Raw genomic sequence first — 16,941 nt, forward strand, 5'->3', positions numbered from 1 at the left:
CTCCGCGAATCTTTGAGGAATTAACGTGGCACTTTTGTGGAATTGCCACGTTTTGCATGTGAAATTAAAACAGTATACTTGTGGGAAAAACACTGTTCGTAAGGAAGAAATCATATAAATCTGTTGATTCCGGAACTAGAACCGGCAATCTCCTGAAGGATTCTACTTCCGGAATCAAATGATTCGAGTGACGTCTCTGACTTAAAACATGTTATGGTTATAAAAGTTCTATAATGTTTCATAATGCCCTCTCGTTGCGTCAGGTTAAAATGTTAAAACTTGTTTAAAATGCATGTTCAAAATGGCCAGTGAATTCCAGGCTCAGAATCACCTGCAACAACAGTAGCGCGGCGTGGTCATACTGGTTTAAACTTGTGGAAACTTGATACATGTGGAATTAGCACAGAACACCTGTGGACTTAACAAAATGTCATTATACTTGTGGAATAATACAGTTTACTTGTGGAATTAACACAGTGAGCCTGTGGAACTAATGCAGCCAGTTTGTGGAAACACGTGTACGTGTCAATATGGAATTGAACTAAAACTAGTTAATTAAACCTGTTTTTAATGTATAGGTTTGGCAGCTTGTGTCCATGTCTGTCAATCCATTTCTTATTTGAAAAGTTGACAAGTTTCGAAACGTTATTCCTCCAAACCTGAAAAGGGGAATTCAAGATAAGTAACTTGGGATTTATTCAATGCATGTTATCTATCAATGACACAAACCATAATGTTCACCACAATACCGAAATCCCTTTACTAAGGGCCAATTCATCAGGCGCACCCCTGTCAGCATTATTCAAATGAACTTACCACACCCCTGTTTATCTGGTTTAAATATCATACAACACTTGTTGTAATTAAGTTAGAATATACCTTCCGATCGGGTTGAAAAAAGGTACTTTCGTAGAAATGTCATTTTCCCGAAAAAAGAGAGTAAACTGACTATAAAAGTCCAGTTCCCACCCTTGCCGAGCTAGGCTGGTATTATGGAGTTACAATTTGGTTGGACTAACGAGTCTATGCATAGTCCAATCAAAATCGCGCAACAAAATCGAAATCCGGTTCGTGAACTGTGGTGCTGATTTCGGTGGACTGCAGGATTTGCAAAGCATGTTCACCGCCAACTCTTTGTGTACATATATTTTCTGAATCTTTTCATGTTTTTAATCAAGCTGCTCACGTGATTTGAGGCATTCGCGATGTAAGACCCGTTTTATCACAATATAGATCTTGATTATCGATCAGATCGACTTGACCGGGCGCCGCTGTTTTGTTTGAAGCAAAAGCGAGTGATACGAGAGGCGGAATCTGATTGGTCCATAGGAGAGGCTTAGAAGGGATATAACTCAAAATAACAACTGGTGGCGCTACGATCGAGCCCAGGAATTCCAGCCTTGTTCGGCAAGTGTGGAAACTGGACTTTTAAAGCCAGTTAACTCTCTTGCCTCCGGAAGATGTAGAAATATCGACCATCTGACAAAAAAACCCAGATTCCACTGGGCCTAAAATGCAAGACAGCGGAGACAATGATATGAATGGACCACTAAAAATCGTTGCGACACCAGGTTTTCGCGAAATGGGTCAGCGTCCTGCCTCCTAAACACTGTCATATCCCCGCTGACGCCTAAGTCGCCTAATCAGACACAATGCTGCCACTGCGACCACCAACAAACAAGCGAATGTCACACCAACTATAAGTCCCGCGTTTTCTCCCGGAGGGGTGCCACTGGGGCCGTTGCAGTCATTCTCATCTGAGTTATCAGAACACTCGTTGTATCCATTGCACAATAAGTCTTTGGGTATGCACAGTTTGTTGGCGCACTGGTACTCAATCGAAGCACATGTTCCTGGAAAAACCCCATCAAGACACTTTATGAAATGTGCATGCATATATACCAATAGATAAAGTCGCAGAGTGAGTGCTGCGTTATGCCGCATTAGCAATATTCCAACAATATTACTGGGGTGTGTGGGTGGGGTGGGGTGAGGTGGGTGGGGGTCGTTTGGGGTGTGTGGGTGTGTGTGTGTGTGTGTGTGTGTGTTAGGTGAAGGTTTGCTTGTGTGTTTGTTCTTCAAGGCCGCAACCAGCTATATTCCAGGTATATGATGACGGTCTGTAAGTAATCGAATCTGGACCAGACAATCCAGTGACTGACATCATGAGCATCGATCCACGCAATTGGGATCGATGACATGTATCAACCAAGTCAGCGAGCCTGACCACCAGATCCAGTTAGTCGCCTTTTACGACAAGCATAGTCGCCTTTTGTGGCAAGTATGCATTGCTGAAGGCCTATTCTACCCTGGCATCTTCACGGGTCTTATCTCTAAGTTGGGCTGTTTCTTTATGCATATAAATTCGAAAGTCTGCTCGGATTGACAAAATAAATCAAGTGAATTTGGACAAGAAGATTAATTGAAGGTATATAGATGATCTGATGTCGTTCAGCAATAGTCAAAGCCAAGCATGAGTTACTTAAGACCTGTTCTAACCCGGATCTTCCCGGGTACGAGGTAACGGTAGAGACGTTGCACAAAATCGTGGTATTGACATAACAGGATTGGCGAAGTACGTAAATCTCTCTAACACGTCTGTTGCCTGAATAACCGTGACACGACTAAAACTTACATGCTATTTATGACTACGGCGTTATTGTAACTTTAGAAATGATGTTAACTTCTAAATGTTTCATAAACTAATGAATGATATATTTAGTACCACTCCAGATAGCAACAGACCCGTGAAGATCCGGAGTAGAATAGGTCTTCAGCAACCCATACTTGCCGTAAAAGGTGACTATGCTTGTCGTAAAAGGCGACTCACCAGGATCGGGTGGTCAGGCTCGCTGGCTTGGTTGATGCATGTCATCGTATCCCATTTGCGTGGATCGATGCTCATGATGTCAAATCACTGGATTGTCTGGTCCAGTCTCGATTATTTACAGACAGCTGTCATATAGCTGGAATATTGCTGAGTGCGGCGTTAAACAACAAACCAACCAACCAACCAACCAGGTAGCAATACTGGCTAAAATTATTACTGAACAATCTCGTTGCTTATAATGTTTTCTGTTATCTCCTAGTTAACCCATTAGTGGTGTGTTTCATGAAGCAATGCTTGATTAAGTGTTAACTTACTTAACAATAGCAAGGAAATCATCATGGCGTAAATAGTTACCATTTATTCCCAGGTTGAATGAAGTGATGATGATAGACAAATTTTTCCCCGCTGTGTTCGGAGAGCTGGTTCTGTACTGGAACTGAGCGACGTTGCTATCTGCTCTAAACACCGTTGCGTTCTCCTCTTCACACAAGGGTCCTGAACGATAAGATGTTAAAGTGAAAATAACTCTTCCATGTCTTTGAATGGCATTTAGTGTGAATTAGTTGGGTTTAACGCCGCTTTAAACAGTATTCCAGGTATATCACGGCGTGGCAGCTTAATGTGGGAGGTAAGCCCGAAGTGATGCAGGTCTCAGACGTTTACAACTTCGGTGTATCCCACGAGGGAATGGTGCTGACAAATCTAGAAACATAATCGGGGCGAACCGGGATTCGAACCCACAATCATAGGTTTCTTGCGTGCCCAAGGGACGCAAGTCTGCACAGCGAATCGCGGCGCCTTAGACGACTGGCCCCCTGTACCCCGAGAATGGCATTTGGAAGTGATACACATAAGGAGGTGAATTTACGGATGTCAGCTTCTTTATTATGAGGCACACAACGTTTCACCTGATGAAAGAGTAAGAATATACTCCGAAACGTTGTGTTCCTCGTCATAAAGAAGCTGACATCCATAAACTCTTCCATGTTTCTCAATCAGCAGTTGATTATATAAAAAGTGAATGTTCGCTGGGCATGCACGATGTTATGAAAAATATGTTGTTAAAACATTAACAACAAAACCATAATGACAAGAAACCTCTGCCAGAAGCAGAGTTCATAGATTCCGACTTACATGTATCTATGAACGTTCGGAACCTCCTTTTAGAAAGAATATTTGTACGTTTTGAAGTAGTGGCCGTTGAAGTCTCGTGCTTCTAAAATATATTCCCAGGCCCCCACGATATCAAATGATCGGTCCGATCGAATATGATTCCAACTGGTCTTAAAATTATACCTAAACATAAGTAAGAGCGACAAAACCCTTTCCTTAAATGAAGAATGGACCTCGCTGTGATACCTGCTATGCTACTTCCGGTGTCGTCGAGGATGTCGAGTTTGGTGTCCGTGCAGTTGTCGACGAGGTCTAATTTTGTGATGTCGATGAGGAGTCTGTTGTTGGCGATGGTGCTTTGAATGACAAGATTACACTGCTGCACTGACGTCAGATTTGATACAAGTAGGACCACGCTCCCTAGAAAGTTGATGTTGTTATTGCAGTTTGCCTCCAGCACCTCTGTAGAAACATACAAGTTTCACAACTACATTGTATTTTCAAGAATATATTACCGTATTCGACGTAATAAGCGCCCCGCTCTAATAAGCGACCACGGCGATATTTGCTAATATATTGGCTAGTAAACAATCCCAATCAGCACCCCTTCCGATTGATCAATGTACACAAGACTTATTTATTCGTGTATAATACGCACTCGTGTGTTATATCACCCTTAATTATGGGCAATTAAATTCTTGAAAAATATATCTGTCGTATGTAAACACTTCATAAACCACGAAATTTACGATCTTTCAACTCAAAATAATATTCTAATATTCTAATAAGCGCCCTCTATTTCTAATTTTGAGTGCGCCCTGGGCGCGTATTACGTTGAATACGGTATCTCAGTAATAGGCAAGAGAAAATGTGTTCTTGATCGGACTACGAGTTACGAGTCATGTACATGTGTAATATGAAAAAGTGCATGTGTCACTTCGTGGACATCTTCCCGAGGCAAGGCAGTTAACTGACTTTAAATGTCCAGTTTCCACTCTTGCCGAACTAGGCTGGAATTACTGGGCTCGATCGTAGCGCCACCAGTGGCTATTACGAGTTATGTCCCTTCTAAGCCTCTCCTATGGACCAATCAGATTCCACCTCTCGTATCACTTGCGTTTGCTTCACACAAAATGGTGGCGCCCAGTTAAGACGATCTGATCGATAATCAAGATCTATATTGTGATAAAACGGGTCTTACATAGCGAAATGCATCATTAGTCCAGCCAAAATGTAACTCCATAATACCAGCCTAGCTCGGCAAGGGTGGAGACTGGACGTTTATGATCAGTTAACTCTCTTGCCTCGGGAAGATGCTACCAGGACTACGAGATTGTACAAGCTGAATGATCTTGTATACAAGAGTTCACACGTTAGAAGTCCAATGCTTGGTGAAATACGTTTCCTTGACATTAAGATCTAAACGGTGTACGCCGTCAGACTCACAGTGTGGTCACTCTATGTGCACATTGGGTCAAATGTGACGTTAAAAGTAAGTGACGTAACGTCAAACACTATGCCATCAAGATGACGATGACCAGCAAATCACATAGCTAGATTTCTAATGTCCAAATTCATGTGCTCAATCATGACATAACTGCAGTATCAATGCATGCAGTCATTCTAGTATTGATCTTGATGTCGCATTTGTTTTCAAGTGATAACGTGATTCTGCATGCTTTGCAATTGTCTTCCATATTCCTATCTTATGCAATATGTAAACCGAACATATATCGTGCTTGAAAAGCACGGATAGGACAATTTTATTCAAATCATCGTATCTGTATTTACTTATCATTAAGTGATTAAGAACTTCTCTTTTTTATCAGTAAAAGAGACAAACCCTTCCCATTACTATAAGAAATCCCCTCCATTGTGACAATTCCATAACCATATGTTTATGATCTCTACTATCAAATAGTGATGACACAAATATTCGCGTAAAGGTGAGCGTATGCTGTCCTACCGGTTGCAACCACTACAAACACATGCAAAGGAAAGTCAAGTAAGAAATCCTCCTTTTCGTACACTCACTCTCTTGGTCGCATGAGGTTTCACATATCCAATTCAATAGATGAATAGAATTACAATCAATATACTGGAACTTTCTGCCTGTACACTGTATACCTACAGGTTCATCACTAATCATCGTTATCTAGTGAGTGGTGACTGTACGTTGATCACATGACATACTAGCAGTATAACGGTGACCTGTAAATATGCGATGTCACGCCATTACCCGCATCAAACCACCTGGTCTAATTTACTCGGCTCTTGCATCAAACAAAGGTTCCTGGGTACTCATCTTCTCTGATTCAGTGTCAGTTATCAAACAAAGTGATGAAGATGGTGATGTGAGCTTGAAAGAGTGACCATCAACGTATATACCATGTGTATATCTTGGCAGAACAGGTCCCAGCACTCCATATTGAAGGCGATGGGCACGAAATAGACTGAATATAGACACGACATATGTACGTACCCTGTTTGGGTTTCTCTCCGTCACAGACGAACGCTGTAGAAAGGAATATCGCACACAGCAGGGAAACTACATAGCAAGAAGCCATGGTCGACACAGAGGCAAGAGATAACTGGGCCACGCGGCTCAATCACAATCGCAGTCATGAGACAAAGGGCGAGTGTGGATCACCTGTATTCATGACATCAGGGTGATGCGTGTTGCAACATTTCCGTGATAGTTGACGGTACAGGTATACAGGGGGCGGTCGGGTAGCCTAGTGGTTAAAGCGTTCGCTCGTCACGCCGAAAACCCGGGTTCGATTCCCGACATGGGTACAATGTGTGAAGCCCATTTCTGGTGTCCCCCGCCGTGATATTGCGGGAATATTGCTAAAAGCGGCGTAAAACCATATTCACTCACTCACTACAGGTATACAGGTGTACAGACGCTAGTCATACGATTATGCAAGGATTTCAGTATTCAATAGCAAGGGGGATTTATTTGGACACTTATAATACGTGTTAAAAATGCAAATATAATACGTGTCCACTTTAATATATATGTTAGAAAGTAAACTTTACAAGATATGTTAAGAACTAAACATGTTTAGGAATAAGTTTAAATCCAAAACGGAGGCGCGGGTGGCCCAGTCGTCTAAGGCGCCGCAATGCGCTGTGCAGAGTTGCGTCCCTTGGCTACGCCAGAAAACTGTGATTGTGGGTTCGAATCCCTGTTCGCCCCGGTTGTGTTTCTAGGTTTGTCAGCACCATACCCGTGCTCGTGGGTTTCACCGAAGTGGTAAACGTCTGAGACCTGCATCACTTGGAGCTTTCCTCCCACATTAAGCTGACACGCCGTGATATGACTGGAATAGTGTTAAAAACGGGGCTAACCCAAACTCACTCACTCACTTAACGCCAAAACGGAATATATACACATTTGGTGTGTATATAGGTATACAGACGCTAGTCATACGATTTTGCAGTCGGCCCAAACGTCTCGTGTAAAACACATGGTATGACTGTATTTTTATAATGTAACTTGATCTCAATGTAGCACATGTTATATAACTGGATTATGACAATGTAACTTGATCCTAATGTAACACGTGATATAATCATGTTATACAATATAGCTAGATCTTCTGTGCACCGGTAATATGAAGATACAGTGTGTATGATGACAATCAATCTTCATGTCACATTGTGACAATGTAACTTGATCTCCATGCAGCACACGTGATATAAATGTATTGTGACAATGTAACTTGATCTCAATGTAGCACACGTGATATAAATGTATTGTGACAATGTAACTTGATCTCCATGCAGCACACGTGATATAAATGTATTGTGACAATGTAACTTGATCTCAGTGTAGCACACGTGATATAAATGTATTGTGACAATGTAACTTGATCTCAGTGTAGCACACGTGATATAAATGTATTGTGACAATGTAACTTGATCTCAGTGTAGCACACGTGATATAAATGTATTGTGACAATGTAACTTGATCTCAATGTAGCACACGTGATATAAATGTATTGTGACAATGTAACTTGATCTCAATGTAGCACACGTGATATAAATGTATTGTGACAATGTAACTTGATCTCAATGTAGCACACGTGATATGACTGTTGTGTGACAATGTAAGTTGATCTTCATGTAACACGCTGATACAACTAGGTCTATAACATACAACATGGATGTTATAAGGATCATCTTTTATTCAGATAATTGTCATTACAAATCTATTGCACATGCATGTTAATGACAAATTGGTATGACAACATATAACCACTGTACAATTCTGTTAATAATAATAAAATCCAAAAGTGCAAGTACCCCCTTCCCCATAGTATCCAATGGTTGGCCCCTGCAAGGAAATTCCCGGACATGATCGTACTATAAAAAAACGATAACTGTGGCTCCTAATCACATACCTAAGAGCCCTCCTTGAAACTCATTATAGGTAATTTTAAAAAGGGGCGCTTACTATATTTTAGGGGGCGGTCGGGTAGCCTAGTGGTTAAAGCGTTCGCTCGTCACGCCGAAGACCCGGGTTCGATTCCCAACATTGGTACAATGTGTGAAGTCCATTGCTGGTGTCCCCCGCCGTGATATTGCTTAAAGCGGCGTAAAACCAAACTCACACGCTCACAATATTTTAGTGTTTTAGCCTTCAATGAAAGACGTTTGGGGGAAGATGTAATTTTAACTTTAACTTTAACTTTAAATTTAAAGTTGGGGGTCTATCGTAGTTATCAGACATACTTTCATTGTCAGCTTCCGTGTCCGGTATAATAGAAATACTATTCGTCATACAACAACAACACATTCCTGAACAGGGGCAGTCGGGTAGCCTAGTGGTTAAAGCGTTCGCTCGTCACGCCGAAGATCCGGGTTCGATTCCCGACATGGGTAGAATGTGTGAAGCCCATTTCTGGTGTCCCCCGCCGTGATATTGCTGGAATATTGCTAAAAGCGGCGTAAAACCATAAGACTCAGATTCATTCCTGAACACAAAGCTTGTAATAACTACGATTCGACCTTGCAACCTCTAGACTGGTAGTCCTTCACGTTACCACCTGCGCTACCGAGACTGTTTACAGCACCAATGTCAAATTGTCCTCGTCAATATTATCATTAGTTTTTTATGCACATTATCTTGTTAATATTATACCAAGTTCGTTGTAAGTCCTGATGGTATATGTGTTATGCATGTGCTTGTGAATCTAATTTCAAATATATAATATATATCTTATCCATATTTGAATTAATGCCCAATTATTTGGACTTAATTTAGATAATTAAGACAATACACAGTGATATGTACTTTGTCGTCATTTAAATTCAAATTTTAAACAAGTTTAGATATGGGGATGTTGTGTTTAGGTGGTGTTTAGGCTGTGAGACGATAGCTCATTCCATGTGTTTTGACCATAAACGTGTTTAGAGAGAACACATCAAATGTTTATTCTGGTTAGCATTTACACACATTCCTAAACATGTTTAGATATGCACATATCATATGATGTCTTGAGGTCTTTGTACGATGAGCAATGATATATATTTTTATAAATATCGCTGAATGGAGACAAAAATCCGCCCAGGGCACATTTGTATTCATATCTGATCAATTTCTGATCGACAACATAAGACTTGTATTGTTGACAATGGGATATATTTTCAACTTGAACGGCTTAATATTAGTCACTCCAGTTTTCTAAGGAATTCGCTATGCAGCGTTGCGTCCCTTAGGACGAAACCAATGATCGTGGATTCGAATTCGAGAATCGCCCTGATTATGTTTCTTGGTTAGTCGTGCTTCACGAAAGTGGTAAACATCGTAGACCTGCATCATTTGACGCCTTCCTCCCAAACTGACAAGCTGTGATATAACTGAAAAAGTGTTCAGGCGGCGTTAAACCCAACTCAGTCACTCACTCACTCACTCAGTCACTCACTCACTCACTCATGGCTGATTATTGCAGGCTATTCATACAATTACAGATGTGGACTGTTTAGTTATGTTGACACCCGATATGGAATTATGAATTTCATTTTGTTCGACAGGTCATAGCCTCTCTGTTGTAAATTGGGGTGTCGCTACTTGTACAAGTTAGCACTAATGCCGCTTCCATCGTGCTAGCCAACTTTGATACCATGCCGCAGTTTAACATGCTCTCCGGGCAGAATCTCTATCCACTACACCACGGAGGCTGTCACTTTATTGTTAACGAATGAAAGTGTTTGCTGCGATCTGACTTGTTGAATAAAAATATTCTATTGCGCATGATTACGTTTCTAAAGTATCTTTATTTTCCTCAATCCAAAATTTGAAAAACTTGTCATTCGGTGGGTAAGAAACATACAGCATTTGTTCAAAATTTATCTGAATACTTGATCGGCCATTTTAACATGTAAAACCTCTGGCTACCTGTTCCGAATGGAATTTAATCTATGCTTCATTTAAAAGAGTTTACACTCGATGTTCATTTGTCGTTATGGCGCAATTCTATTAAAAATTCCCAAATTTAATTATTGAAAAGAATATATACATTCTTGCCTTGGTATATATATATATATATATATGCCTAATTGTAAGGTTATAGACGTGTTAATGAATATAAATTTAGACATTTGGAATTTAAATAGAAAAAAAAACAAATACTGTATTTAGGCAGAGGCTCCTTTTGGTATGAAAGGGTTTGTTTGTTGTTTAACGTCGCACTCAGCAATATTCCAGCTATATGACGGCGGTCTGTAAAATAATTGAGTCTGGACCAGCCAATCCAGTGATTGACAACATGAGCATCGATCCACGCAATTGGGATCGATGACATGTATCAACCAAGTCAGCGAGCCTGACCACCCGATCCAGTTAGTCGCCTCTTACGTCAAGCATAGTCGCCTTTTACGGCAAGTATGAGTTGCTGAAGACCTATTCTACCCCCTTTTTATTTCGAAAAAAATCTTTATTTCTGTATAAATTACCACCAAAGACAATAAACAGATCTTAATTGTGCACCCCCCTTTTAAAAAAAGCTGTAACCGCCCATGTTTAGTATGTACTTTAGAGGGAGATTTTCTTTTGACTATACAAAGACTATTAAAGAGAACCAAATGATAGAGCTTTCTGACTGTTTTTTCGCGTTTTCGAGCACAACATTCGTAGATTTTTTCTTGCAGGTTACTGAAAGGGTGGTGACGAATGTTATATATGCTTTGACATTATTAAGTAAGCCAAATTTGTCATTTATGAAATCAGATATAAAAAGAATATAAACACAATTCTTACTCGAATCTCGTTATACACTGTTGGTACGTAATCAGTCAATAGGTAAATATGACCCACGTCTGTTCCTTGCTCGGTGTATTTTGACGGCGAAGACACAAACAACAGCTAACAGAAACACCCCACAACATACAGACACAATAACAACTTTCTTCACCAGCTGGTTGCCTTCAGTCGCATTACAGCCTATCGTCTCGTCCGAATTATCGGAGCAGTCATCGAAGCTGTTGCAGGTCATGTCGCTGTCTATGCAGAGTGAGTTACTGCACGTGAAGTCATAAGACGTACACGCCCCTGCAACAAAGATATCCTCTTAGGCGACTCTGGTGTTAAGGGTTTTGGTTTGGGATTGGTTTGTTGCTTAACGCCGCACTCAGCCATATTCCAGCTGTATGACGGCGGCTGTAAATAATCGAGTCTGGACCAGACAATCCAGTGATTGGTATCATGAGCATCGATCCACGCAATTTGGATCGATTACGTGCATCAACCAAGTCAGGGAGCCTGACCACCCGATCCCGTTAGTCGCCTCTTACGACAAGCATAGTCGTCTTTTACAGCAAGAATGGGTTGCTGAAGACCTATTCTACCCCGGATCTTCAAGGGTCCCACGCAATTGGGATCGATGACATGCATCAACCAAGTCAGCGAGCCTGACCACACGATCCCGTTAGTCGCCTCTTACAACAAGAACAGCCGTCTTTTACAGCAAGGGTGAGTTGCTGAAGGCCTATTCTACCCCGGATCTTCACGGGTGTAAGTGCACGAGCGTTCTGTAGCACTTACCATTGATCTGTTCGTGAAAGGACGTGATAAGTAAAGTGAAGACATCCTGAGAAGCCTCATGCTCGCCACGGTTGGAATGGTACCAAACTCCCACTGACTGACCGCTGGAGTTGAAGACAGGAGTTGTTATGTTGGTACCACATAGACGTTCTTGAAGAAAGAATAAAAAAAAAGAAGAAATAATTATCACAAATGTCATAAAAACTACAATTATATATTAATTATGGTGGATAACGTGAAATGTCTACATATATGTAGCGCTCCAGTGAGCTAGGATGAGGGTCAAAAGAAAATATACCCAGTTTGTTTTTTATGTAATTGAAAATTGAAGAATTGTTGTTAAATTTTATTATATTTGTTTAATCATCACTCATTCCTGCAAAAGTTTACAAAAAGTAATCTGTGGCTGGGTAATTTTGTGTAAACAAATTAGCTTAGTGAAAATCGGAGTAAGGTATGAATTTGCAACCACATGACCCCAACCATCTTGAAATGTAAATTTGTGTCAAAAAAAGGTAATTTGTTGATTATAAAAGATAAGATGTCTAAGATACCCATCGACAGCTGTGTATCAAGTCATTTTTAAAAAGTTAAACGAATTATTTTTCAAATTATATAAAAAAGAAATAAAACCACGTAGAATATTCTTTGAGTGCTGACTAAGCGCCAGTACAGTGTTTTTTTGTGTGGATATTTTCAATTGAAAAGCAAACATATAATAAAGTCAACTGAAGCCATAGTTTCTCTCGCCCCTCAGTTTGTTTGGGTTTAACGCAGCTTTAAACATGGTTTCAAACACGGTGCACAAGAGATGCAGTTTTTAGGCATTTTCGACTTTCGTGAAACCCACTGGTCTCGGATTTGATGTCTGATTTCAGGCACATGAAATGATTCCTGAACGACATGGTGAACAACATGGATTACACGTGCATACTATGTCAGAGGGGTACTCAAAGAACGTGATCTAGACTACCAGTTGTCGGACTTTCATTTTTTGTGGACGCCTCGGTGGCTGAGTGGGTTAGATCGCTGACTTTGTGTGCTGGCGATTAGGTGCCTCACTCTGGCAAGTGTGGGTTCGAATCCCGGACGGGACTCAACCCCCCCCCCCCCGCAATAAAAGAAAAAAAAAGAAAAAAAAAAGGTACGGGCATCTGTACTTTATTAAGAAAGTGTTATCCCACATATAACATTTGTTACATACTATAATTGATGAAAATATATGATTTACACAATACATAAATTGTTTGTTTGTCTTTAATTCCCTACTCGTGTATAGTAGTTCTGCTATATAACGTGTGCTGAACCACACATTCTACAACGTCGGGGTGCGATGACACGCAATCAACAAAGTAACATTGACTGAGAGGATTTTTATGAATTGTCTGAGTTTCCCATCTCCCGCCCGCCCTGAATATCCATTCCGGCGTAAAACATTACAAAGTTTTCATATCTCAATTTTCCCCGCCGCTGTGGAAACCGATGCTCCGATATGAAAGTTACTACTGCAACTGCACAATCATACAAAAACTAGGTCAGCTTGAAATTGCTTCAGCTATATCTATTAAATAGTGGCTTCCAAAGAACAGCGACTCGATCTTCGTCGTAAATTAATTTGAATAAAAGCGAAAAAATCATTTCGCTATATTTGCATATTACGAAATCTCGATTGTACGATTCTGACTATATCAAGAGCATGTGTTTATGATTCACTATCAAATAGTAATGATACAAGGTGTTCGCGAAAAGGTGAGCCCCACCTGTGGCACCCGTCACAAACACATGCAAAAGCAAGTCAGGTAAGAAGTCCTCCTTTTCGTACACTCACTCACATGGCGGCATGAGGTTTTCACATCTGATTCAATTCAATAGAGTGAATCATTGTAGAATCACAACCAATATACCGGAACTTTCTACCTGTACATAGTAGATATATAAGTTCATCTATAATCATCGTTAACAAGTGACACATGATCCAAGTTAACATAGGGAATTATATCAGACATCATTTTTGTCACTGGTGAGTCACATTTGGAAATGGGACCCGTGAAGATCCGGCGTACAGTAGGTCTTCAGCAACCCATGCTTGGCGTAAAAGGCGACTATGCTTGTTGTAAGAGGCGACTAACGGGATCGGATGGTCAGGCTCGCTGACTTGGTTGATGCATGTCATCGATCCCAATTGCGTGCATCAATGCTCATGATGTCAATCACTGAACTGTCTGATCCAGACTCGATTATTTACAGACCGCCATCATATAACTGGAATATGGCTGAGTGCGGCGTTAAACAACAAACAAACAAACAAAAACATTTGGAAATGTCCTCCACTTTTTGGAAGCTTTACTGTAAACTTGAAGTCTTGGTAGAAAGAGTATGCTCGAGTTATGAAATGTAGACACCAAGGACTCAAGTTGCAAGAATATTGCTCCAAAGTTGAAGTCATCTCTCTTGTCATATAGTCTTGTGGGGAATATTTGGTTACTAACTGGTACTTTAAAATGTCCTAAAACAAGTCACACGATTAGTAAAAAATGTCTTTATAAAATTTATTGTTTTTTCTTACTTCTCCCACCCGCTCTCTTGCTGGTGAGGATGGAGATGACAAACACATAAAAAACACGGATGCCTTACCGAATACAATAGCTATCTCATAAAATATCTTGTGGAATCCCCACGGAGCCGAACGAAAAGAAACACGTGTGTAATAGGTATGATTCTGTGGCCATCCCAGTCTCACCTGAAGCATGTTTGCCCTCAATCTGAGACACATGGACGCCGGCTTTCGAGCAATCTGGATAGCCGGGGATGTCAATACTCAGGAGGCGAACTAACAACCGATTGCCGTCAACGTCACTTTCAACCAACGTCTTACAACTCTCTTGTTTCTTCCTGGTCTTGTTGACGGATAGTTTGAGAAGCATATCTTCCGAAATAATGATCGTATTGCCACATTCTTCAGAAAGCTCAACTGAAAGGATAAAGGATACAGACACTCACCATTGAAACGTCTCCTTCTAAGTCAGCGATGTAAGAAAATAAGAACGGTATAATATTGTCTTCGAGTGAGTGAGTGAGTTTGGTTTAACGTCGCTTTGAACAGTATTCTAGTTATGTCGAGGCGTGTCAGCTTAATGTGGGAGGAAAGCCCGAAGTGATGCCGGTCTCAGACGATTACCACTTATTGAAACCCACGAGCACGGGTATGGTGCTGACAAACCTAGAAACAGTATAAAGCCGAACCGGTGTACGCGCCCACAAGCATAGGTTCCTGGTGTGCTCAAGGGACGCAAATCCACCTGTGCCCCCGTTTATCTTCGAAGGCATACAGGATAATCAAAAAAGACAAAGGATGTTGCGCAAAGGATAAAGCAAACATGGCAAAGGATAAAACATAAGTGATAAAGCATAACATATCAACACAAAAGATGAAACATACATATATAGAATGTAGGATAAAGTGTGAAGCATAAACGCCCTGATAAGGAATATAACAGTCACAATTACCCTTACAGATAAATAAAAAAATATTAGCCGATATATGCAGCGTCGTAAATGTGATACTTTAGGAGTCAAATTTGTTATCCAATCGTTGCTTTTCCTGTCTAGGGAGGCAGTGGGGTAGCCTCGTGGATAAAGCGTTCACTTGCACGCCGGAGACCCGGGTTCGATTCCCCTCTTTGGTACAATGTGTGAAGCCGATTTCTGGTGTCCCCCGCCATGATATGGCTGGAACATGGCTAAAAGTGGCGGAAAACCATACTCACTAAAACCGATATAATGTCATAACGTACTTACATGACATATTATTTACTCCACTGGGCTAACGAATTGTATTATCAAGTATACCAATCCTTCGGTTTTAGTGTAAACATAAATACACCACTAAATTAAGGCAAAACAAGTACTTACATGTCTTTGGTGTGTTCTTTTGAGCCTGACTGACCCCACGTGTGCCTATCATTACCAGCAAAATAATATTAACATAAAGCTCCATTGTTTCAAACTGTTATTATTGTTCACGTATCGCTCCCTGTCAGGGTATAGAGTTGGCGTGCTAGTTGGATATGGTGTAAAGGTTATCACTGAAAGTAATCAAGGAGAGATTGATAACATGCAGAGAGTCAATGCGGACCATTAAACATATCGTGTCGTGTTGTATATATCGCTTACAAAATGCCTATCTTTGATGTGGGCCTCCTGCGTTGATCGTTGCTCACAATATCGATCACTAGATTTGCTGATCCAGGCCTCGGCCCTGTAACTGGAATATTGTAGAGTGCGGCGTTCAACGACAAACACACTTTTGGGCTGTTTGGTAATGATAGGAACACATGGTGTATAGCCTGTCATCGTGCACCGCCTGCATTGATCGTTGCTCACAATATCGATCACTGGATTTTCTGGTCTTGACTCGATTACCTCTAGGCCGGCACCCTTTAGCTGGAATACTGCAGAGTGCGGCGTTAAACGCCAAACACACATTCATGGGTATAGAGGAGTTACATGTATTCGGTCGGTCACAGCGAACACTTAAACGTAACCGTAGCGTATTTTGTATATTTATGCATGTATTCTGATGTTAGATACTAATGGGAAAGACTACATAGGATTATTGTTCTGGTGATAAACGATTCATACAGCACATGTCTTGATCACTCTGTGAACTTATGTGTTTCGATAATGAAATATATCATGGTACGTCGCGTATCGCATTACAGAACATGATGTCCTCAACAAACATTTCGACAACCGTGAACCTACACAACCAGGCCAGGCATACTTGGTAAATTATAAACGAGCCTTGTCTTGATAGATTCAAATATACGCGGTACATAAAAACACAAAAACCCCAGTGTTTACACACCCGAAGCGTTGACATTTTGAACTAATATGATTTGTGTTAGGTTCAGTAGAGGTAGTTATAAATTGACATGTATTCGGAGAC

General features: G+C 40.8%; 2 protein-coding genes across 3 annotated transcripts; both read right to left on the reverse strand.

Moving 5' to 3' along the window:
• Positions 1 to 679: 679 nt before the first annotated feature.
• On the reverse strand, positions 680 to 6,524 carry LOC139450036 (low-density lipoprotein receptor-related protein 8-like). Of its 2 annotated transcripts, none has more exons than XM_071231678.1 (4): positions 6,426 to 6,524; positions 4,190 to 4,363; positions 3,185 to 3,325; positions 680 to 1,853 (listed from the first exon to the last, which is right to left on the reverse strand). In XM_071231678.1, exons 1-4 carry the CDS (start codon positions 6,508 to 6,510, stop codon positions 1,603 to 1,605), a joined length of 651 nt encoding a protein of 216 aa, XP_071087779.1. In that variant the 5' UTR covers positions 6,511 to 6,524; the 3' UTR covers positions 680 to 1,602. The 2 variants fall into 2 exon arrangements, with proteins under 2 accessions (XP_071087779.1, XP_071087771.1); XM_071231670.1 differs by having other exon boundaries at positions 4,190 to 4,405.
• A 3,969-nt stretch (positions 6,525 to 10,493) lies between these two features.
• Positions 10,494 to 16,030, reverse strand: LOC139450051 (low-density lipoprotein receptor-related protein 12-like). Its single transcript, XM_071231688.1, has 4 exons — positions 15,906 to 16,030; positions 14,734 to 14,964; positions 11,994 to 12,143; positions 10,494 to 11,501 (listed from the first exon to the last, which is right to left on the reverse strand). Exons 1-4 carry the CDS (start codon positions 15,988 to 15,990, stop codon positions 11,242 to 11,244), a joined length of 726 nt encoding a protein of 241 aa, XP_071087789.1. The 5' UTR covers positions 15,991 to 16,030; the 3' UTR covers positions 10,494 to 11,241.
• Positions 16,031 to 16,941: the final 911 nt, after the last annotated feature.

The sequence above is a fragment of the Haliotis cracherodii genome, unplaced genomic scaffold, assembly GCF_022045235.1.
Source record: "Haliotis cracherodii isolate W230 unplaced genomic scaffold, xgHalCrac1.p SCAF_10, whole genome shotgun sequence".
In the NCBI taxonomy this organism is placed as follows: Eukaryota; Metazoa; Mollusca; class Gastropoda; order Lepetellida; family Haliotidae; genus Haliotis; species Haliotis cracherodii.